Source organism: Dermacentor silvarum, chromosome 2 (genome assembly GCF_013339745.2).
Source record: "Dermacentor silvarum isolate Dsil-2018 chromosome 2, BIME_Dsil_1.4, whole genome shotgun sequence".
Lineage (NCBI taxonomy): Eukaryota > Metazoa > Arthropoda > Arachnida > Ixodida > Ixodidae > Dermacentor > Dermacentor silvarum.
Genome location: NC_051155.1, coordinates 156,328,546 through 156,337,081, shown reverse-complemented (window position 1 = coordinate 156,337,081; position 8,536 = coordinate 156,328,546). Strand labels below are relative to the sequence as shown.

At 45.7% G+C, this 8,536-nt stretch overlaps 1 protein-coding gene across 1 annotated transcript; it reads left to right on the top strand.

The window, feature by feature from the left end:
* Positions 1-1,076: 1,076 nt before the first annotated feature.
* LOC119441956 (endochitinase-like) lies at positions 1,077-5,098 on the top strand. The gene is made up of 4 exons (XM_037706640.2): positions 1,077-1,092; positions 2,483-2,761; positions 4,614-4,876; positions 5,069-5,098. The coding sequence occupies exons 1-4, from the start codon at positions 1,077-1,079 to the stop codon at positions 5,096-5,098; spliced, it is 588 nt and encodes a 195-aa protein (XP_037562568.2).
* The last annotated feature ends 3,438 nt before the right edge of the window (positions 5,099-8,536 follow it).

Sequence of the window (8,536 nt, the reverse complement as noted above, 5' to 3'; positions counted from 1 at the left end):
TCTTCCCCTATCTCGGCGTGGCGTTACAAAACTGGTCGCCGTTTTCTTGCTTATAAACAGTCCGCACGGCTTCCACCGCAGTGATCCACGCTGCTTTCGCACTGCTTCGCAGGTAAGCGCCAAAATTGCGGTCTGAACGATTTTTATTTATTTTTTTTCTCGTTCGCCGATTGTCGTCTCCGACGTTGGTGGAAGATGTAGGTGTAGTATATAGTGTGGGTATCGGTTTCCGTGCGAGATCTCACAGCTTCCTCGGGATGTCTGTGCGCCGAACTAAAATGAGTTTTTCGACAGCGGATGTACTCTGTTTCCGGCTGATACTTCTCGCTCGTCCGCATATAGCGAACCCCAGATGTTCAAAGAAAAGTAATCCGGAGTTCCCCCGCTGTGACAACCCTCACAGGCCGCGTGTTTCTCCGGGACGTTAAAATCGGTAAATTAAATTTTCTCAAAATTCGCGACGATCTAAACTGGGAACTTTAGTCTGACAACGAGGGGACAATCTATCTCACGGCTACTTGGCGCAGTGTCATTCTTGAGCGGTGGTTAATTATATCCACTCACCCTTGAGCCAGCATTTAAAACTCTACATCCATGCAAGTACCGTTTTGTAGCGAACGTTTACAGAAGTGTGAGAATTTCGAGGTATATATATATATATATATATATATATATATATATATATTTTCGCGAACGGTGCCTTCCAAAACAGGTCAAAGTTCGTGAAGCTAATGCAGAGGGTAAATATTTCCAACGGTGCTGCGCATCCTTCGCGATTGCTCAGACAAATTTGCATATAAAGCTGTAAGTTGCAAGTGCCGCTGACAGGAACGAAGGATGGTGCGCGCCCTATGGTCGCCTGCGTCTTGGCCGAATTTCTTGAAACTCGTGGAATGAAGAAATGTCGAATATTGTTCGTTTGAAGTGACGTTAGCAAACGACAAAAGTTTCGCCCTTTTTCTCGGCGTTCACCGGTGCTCCTTGCCAATTTCCTTTGCAGCTCTAACTCGGTCCATCGAATCACCATGAAGCTACTTGCGCTACCGCTCGCCTTACTACTGACCTGCGCTTTCGGCATGCCCCAGGAAAACGGTGAGTGCTCGGCTTATTGTAATGAACATGCTCTGAGCGGCTGCCCAAAACCGTTCGACACACTGGTCGCCGACGAAACTGGTTTTTCTAGTCGCCGGTACGTTAAGGAGAAGGTGAAAAAATCAACCTCGAGTGCCTAAGCCCACGAAGGTCATTGTCCGCCAATAAACAAAATATGGCGGAGTGATCAACAGCGTAGTAAATGCAAGGTCTAAGGCGAAGGTCACCACATAGACACCGCTGACCATGCAGGCCGAAACGACTCTTGTGCGCACAGCGCTGTTCGCCTGCATGCCCGTGTATCTGCTCCTCAATTTACATAATGCATCCCATACCTAACTTTCCACTTTTCTCATCATGTTAGCAAGATAGTAGTGTATTGTTCAGTTCTTTCTCAACTTCTTTTTTTTTTTTCTTTTTACATAGAGTATACCTACAATGTCATCACATATGGCTATAGCAGATAAAGAAGGGACTGGCTTGGCCTATAAAACAGACGTCGCATACAGTTGATACATAAAAGCTATTAAAGATGATCGATGTTTTGAAGCCGTGCAAACTACATGTGAAGCTTCAGTAATATTTAACGTAGTAGGCTGAGCCGAATGAACAAGACGCAGAAATAAGGTGAGCTTCGAAGTCGGAAAACTACTAAAGCGGGCTAAGATGGGCCTCACTCCAGTGCAACCATATCACCGATATAAGCGATTATTTCATTGTTCAGGCGACAGCGGCCATAGTTGGGAAAACTTTATTTGTTCCTAATCTTGCAGAAGACGAAGGTCACTGATTTGATAATAGACCAACTCGCGGCGATGTCAACTTCTAGTTTATCTGTAGTAGTCCAAGAAGACAATCAACTGTCGCACAAAAAAAAGTAGATTCGCCCTGCAACGAGAAATTGGTTTCTTCCACTTCCTATAAGCCAATATCGCCACGAAGCACTTAAACTTAAGACAAGGCAGCAGAACAAGGTATGCCATCACTCAGCATGCACGATCGTTCTATGCACTTAGCTTGAGCGCGTCAACTACCCTGTCAAGATGTAATGCAGCTTGTGCAGGATAATGCTTTTGTAACGAAGCTTTAGCATATGCGGGGTACTGTCGTAATACCAATTTAATTTCAACAGTGCGGGTATCAAAAGTTCAAGCCGCTTAAATGAGACCCTGCGTAAACGTTCGAAAATAGCAGACACAATTCATGTTTTTTTTTTTTTGTTTTTTTTTTTCACTTGCATTTATAGCGCGCGATGCAAGATACGACTTCCATCGCAGCCCAAGAATGAGCGCATAATCACTTGATATCCGACGTACGTTATAATGGAGTTCATAATCAAACTCATCACAGTACGAGTGTAACTATATTTTTTGCATGTTTGTTTGTTTAGGTAGTGGCACAATGACATCAACAGCAAGCGCGGCGGCGGGCTCGTCGTCCACCCCAGCGTCAACCAACACCACCACCACTCGCTCGAGCGCGCACTCGGGTCCGGCACCAGTGGTCTGCTACTACTACGGCTGGGCCAACACGCGACCCCACCCAGCCAACTACGGCGTCAACAACATCCCAGGCGACCTGTGCACGCACGTCAACTTTGCCTACGCGGGCGTCAACCCAGAAACCTGGGAGCTCAGGAGCGAGGTGCCTGAATACGAGAGCAACAGGGGTGAGCAGCGTTGACTCGACAGCGCAGAAAATCCTGCCGCAATTTGATTTTTTTTCGCGAAGGCAGATAACTGTCTCAGAATCGTTTCTGCAGTGTTTACGGCTCGGAGAGGTATAGCAGGTTTTCAGTATCGCTTTTCACATGGAATGCCGCGGGTACCGTGTATGGCTAGCACAGGGTACCACTTTTCCTTCGCTTCGTATACCCTCATGCCCTACGTGGCGCAGACGAAGCACGACTATGACATAAAATTTTTAAAAAGGTAATCAAACACGGAAACATTATTTCGTGAGCTCTATATACTCACCGTGACGAAGCTTTCAAATCACGCCTAAAATTCTGACTGCGCAAGAATGTTTGGTATGTGTGAAGCGTTAGATATGCCACGTTGCATTGAAGGTAAAGAGTCATACGCATTTCAGAAATGTCAGATGATAATCTAATTCTTTATTGAACGAACTGGTGCCCAGAAAGACAAGCAACACTCAAATTGCATTCATAGCGGCGAGCCCTATCGTCGGTCGTCGAATCTTATCAGACGAGAAAAAAAAATGAGCCCGCTGGAAAGTACCGCGATACACGTACAAATGTACGCGTATCGCGGTACAGTCCAAGTTAATCACTGGCCCACGCGTACAACACTATCCGCGATGGGCGTGCAATCTGATCACGCACTTCTTCGCTATAGAAGTGACGACAACAATCGAGAGATTGCACCCAAGCTGCCCGCCTGGCTACCATCTTTGAATTTTCGGTACGCACCGTAGATCCCTGTTGGAGTACATCGAACACACACAGTTATACGTGCACATAAAGCTTGCATGCATCACACGCTTTATGCCGCAAGAAATAACGAACACTGCCATAAAGTGATATGACCCGCGGCAGTACCACGCAAATATGTTTTTGTTTACATAAGATATTTATCATAATATCTTAAACCGGTAACTCAATCATAAACAAATCATAACTTAAAACCGGTACAAATTCATTTTTATCAACGTTCTGATTTTTAAAGCAGCGGATGTGCGATCATTTCCTGCCTATGCAGTGACACGCTATATCGAGACTACCAGGGCTATGCTTGTAGTCGCCGATCACCGAGTTTCCTTGGTCTGTCCGCATAAGCAGAGAAACATAAATGCGCATCCATTGGTTTCTTCGTAAACGGGAGAATTGCGAGGCGCTAGTCCAAACACCTTACTCCAACCACTGCAGTTCGCCGGCAACGTCTGCATGTTTCCCCGATGGCCGCGTCAATGTCCGCCATGTACGCCACGATGGGGTAGGTAGCGCCCGCATTTGGCCTAAATGCAAGCATGCAGGATCTGCGGATCCATGGCATATCCGTGGCTGCAACGCACTTGCCGATTTCAGAAGCCGTGGTCCCATATTATGTACGTACCAACATTTAAACCAAATGCTGGCGCCCCTAGCCATCCTATAGTAGTTTGACAACCTCTATTCATCTCGGTCATATTGGTGGTGATGGAATTTTTCACTTGGATTTGAGGCCTGCAAGTTAGCCAACTGAAGCATTTGATCTCAATATAGAAGTGATTGATCAAATCTCCAGGAAGCCGGTGTTACGTAGAAATACGAGCGCAAGGCGCAGGGACTCCTCTAAGCCTTCTTACTGCGTCAGCAGTTCCAAGCTCGAAACTGCGTTTTCTCTGTCCGTGCCTCCTATATAGCCATCCACTCGCCACACGAGCTACAAATCTGAGAAATATAAAGACCTCTCCTGAGACAGTCACCCAGATGTGCAACCTAAACGAGTTATGCCTCTTGAGCGCAGTCTATTGTGAATATTCAGCGCTCAACTGTCTAATACCTAATGCCTTCTTTGCAGAACTCTTCAAGAACTTCACGGCCATAAAGACCAAGTACCCCCAGTTGAAGACGCTCCTGTCGGTTGGCGGCTGGCAGCACCCGATCGGCGTCTTCTCCGCGCTCGTCGCGAACGCCGACAGGAGGGCGCTCTTCATCGAGAGCGTCCTGCTCTGGATGAAGGAGTACAACCTGGATGGCGTGGACATGGCTTGGCGCTTCCCTGGTGTCTCCTACCGCGGAGGATCGCCACGCGACAAGGAAAACTACGCCAGCCTCATCAGGGTGAGGAGGAATGGGCGATAATAGGAGCTGGGAAAACGAACGTTCGACACATGTACCTCCACTAGTTCTGTGCAGCAGGATAAAAGCAACCGCAGACTACTACTCATTTAGTGAGAAGACAAAGAAAATATTCACTAATTATAAAAACACACTTATACGATCCTTCGTACTTCTACGATTCTCATTTTCCAGGGCATTGGGGGCGTTCTAAAACACAGATAGAGTTGTGGTACTATGGTGTGGTAAGCAAGCTTTCGCAGGAGGTGTTGACTAAGTTGCCAGTGTTTCTAAAGTGTTGCATAAGAGTAGTCCCTTGCGAACTGACGCCTGCATCGCATATGCATTGCCTTCTTAGCCAGAACACTACAGGTATCCGGGACGCTCCAGAGGTTGCCCTGGTACGGGACTCGGAGGTCATAACCATTATTTTACGCTGAGAGGACGTTTTCAGCTGTCTCACATTATTTGAACGACCTCTGGCGCTTTTCTAATCTGTGTATATTCCTTTTGTCTTGCTTCCGGCCAAGTAGAGCTAGGTTTCTAAGCCCTTAAACTTACTTTGAACCAGAGCAGAGCTCACTAACTATGTCGAGGCTCTTGCGATAGAAACCTGCTTTGTCTTGTGTAGAAGCGGGTAAAGCCTCCTCGCACCTTTGGCCTCCGTAATGCTGCACAAAATTAGCCGGACAAAATCTAGGAAACTTCGTCGCTGCGTAAAACGAAGCACGCTACCCAAACTCTCAAGGCTAAGCGGTTTCTTGCCACCCAACAAAGCGACTAATGGGTTGTCACGCACGCTTTTGAGTCGCGTCGAGGCGGCGGGTGCAATAAGTGTTGTTGCATTCTTTTTCATTTCTTTCCTGCGCGAGTACATAGCTGCAATTAAGCTTGCAGAAAACGCCATAACCGTCGCGAACTACTCGAAAAACAAGAATTGCGAGAATTTATTGCGTTGCGAAACTACAGTGGCAATAAGGATCTCATCAAAAGAATAGCCAGTAAGGGAATTACCAGCCTGATCATATCGCCGGCAACGTTCTGAGTGCGCGAAACCGGCCTGACGCAGCTTGAGTAACATAAGTTTCGCCACAACTATAATTGAGGAAGAGAATACATCAGAGAGCATCATTCGGATGGCATTGCGTGCGACAAGATGGTAAATTGTACACCGACGCGGTATGTGTACAAATGCACACGTGAAGGCGCAATTGCGACCTCAACAACGAGAAGAAAAAAGATTTTGTTCAAGGGCGTTTGCTTGCTTGCGAGGAACCAGCAAGCAAGTGTTATGCGGTCACGTTTGTCCTCGCCCTATAAAGGCCAAGTAAACCTTGCAGTTGTTCATACAAGTACTCTTTCTCGTTCTGTTTTGTTCTTGCTCTTCTCACTTTGTTTGGTGAGTCATCTTTTTTTTTTTTTTTTTTTTTTTTTTTAGTCGTCCATGTCATTGCCTGCAAGTCCACCTTCGTGGAAAATTATGTCAGATATTTCGAGATCACGTAAGAATGCAATATGAATATGAATCACGTAATATGTTTTCGATAACTTTTATCCATCACCGAGAATACGAGAATAACAACCGCTCTTCGAACAAGAAATATCGAGCACGAAATGGTCAAACAAGGAGTGTCGCTGGTGCCAAACGTTTAGACAAGGGTATTTGTCTTCGTCAGGACAGCAACTGATTTCCTTAGCAGCGTTTATGCCTGCGCGTAGCTCACTGAGACCCACTCTTAATAACGGAAGGAGGATAATGACAATCGAGGTTCGCACTTCGGTGAACCGCGATTGTGTTTTGACTATTCTGGATGTGTCTGCCTATAAATCAGCATAAAATGCGTCACGTAGGGATTGAAGACTTCATGTATACATGCAGTCACTACAGTGAAGCCGCTTTATACATATGGTGAATCTTCAAGTGGTGTTCTGCGTATCTTCGAAGTGCGGATAGGCGGCTCTTCAATCTGCTCGCAGCACATTTGTTTTCGCAGCAATCTTCCCGCGCACTGCACAAGACTCCTGGTTCTCTAAAAAATGTCACAGTTTCGCCCTAAGGGCGAAGCAATGAATGCGATAGCAACACAGCAATGTCATACGAAGTAAGGTGAGCGGCTTTGGTAGCAATATGAATTGTAGTAAACATGAGCTGATTAAGTAAGCAGGTGTGCTGCGGCGTAAGCAGACCGACATGAAGAGAGACTCGATGACCACGAGAAGGCGCGTGTGAAACGGTGGTGTTGATGAGAAGCGCTTACCGTGGGCAGCGCGTGCGAAGGGACACACCTGTAGCGCTGCACTGCCGATCCGGGCAGCATTTCATGTGTAGCGTGCGTTGGAAAATGTGGCCCGACTATTACTAACTGAATGAACAAGCGTGGTGTGAGCGCGCACAAACACGAACAGATCACACTGAATGACTGCAGACACCGACTGTCAAAACGCTGGCAGCAAGCATACGCCGCAGCGGGCGAAGGTACACTCTTAGCACGGTAACGTTTACTAAAGGGGTATATTCTCACAAATTTGTGCACCTATAAAAAAAAGGTTACATAGTAACCTTTATTTAAGTAACCTTTAATGAAGGGCACACTCTCACAAACGTGTAACCTATAAAATAAAAGGCTACGTGTACCTATACTAAAGGTTACTATATAGTAACCTTTAGTATAGGTACGCGTAGCCTTTTTGCATGTAACCTTTCGTATAGGCATAGAGTCTTGCAAGGCTTCACACGCGCGTCCTTCTGCGCATGTACATGAATTTAGGGCATTGATTCTTCGGCCAACCACCAAACTTCACCGCAATGCACTAGCGTAACTCACTGAAGAGAACTTCATAAAAATTCTCCTTCAAATGATCGGCCGAATTTCTACAACTTTCGGTAGCCAACGTCAGGAGGATGCTCTCTTCTGAAAATATGGGCATTTAAGGCACTTAGTCATAATTTCTCTGCTGCGTTATATTTGCGCTTTGGTCAAGGTTAAATCACTGCTATAACTCTGCAGGCAAATTACGACTAATCGCCGTAAAAGCTTATGTTATCGGAAAAAGGTATCCTTTCGACGTAGCTAACGGAAAGTTGTTGAACTTCGGCTGATCTTCAGAAATACACTTTTTCTGAAAACGCTGCTGAGTGAGTTACGCTAGTGCCCTGCAGTGAAGTTTAATGGATGGCTGAAGGAGCAATGCACAAAATTCATGTGCGGGTGAAAACGTGTAAGACTGCATGCCTATACGAAAGATTACAGAAAAAAGGGTTCCTAAATTTGGCCTCAGGGGTTATGCCCTAATTTCTTAGACATGACTCATTGTCTAAAACCAAAAAAATATTCAGCTCTTAAGACAAAATGACATTTTCTTGCTGTGAAAACTTCATAGCGGTGACAGACAGCATTTGCGCGATACTCAATACATTTGGGAGCAAAAGTTTATTAATATGCTTTTTCATTTGTTTGGGGACATGTAATTGCATATTGAAGGCAGCCAGTACTGAAAGCATACCAATTTGCCATAATTGTGCCTGGCACCGATTTCGAGAAATTGAATCTGCAACGAAGTGCGTTGCTGTTTCTGTTATTCTTTCTGCACAACCTGCAGCAAAATTCTGTAAATATCTCAGTTGGAACAGCAATGCATTTTATGGCATGTTCACAGTATGTG

What these genes read in the sequence shown, in the direction of transcription:
- LOC119441956 (XM_037706640.2), top strand. An exon ending in TGAATACGAGAGCAACAGGG is followed by an intron (nt 2,762 to 4,613) that starts GTGAGCAGCGTT and finishes CCTTCTTTGCAG; the next exon opens with AACTCTTCAAGAACTTCACG. An exon ending in ACTACGCCAGCCTCATCAGG is followed by an intron (nt 4,877 to 5,068) that starts GTGAGGAGGAAT and finishes CTCATTTTCCAG; the next exon opens with GGCATTGGGGGCGTTCTAAA.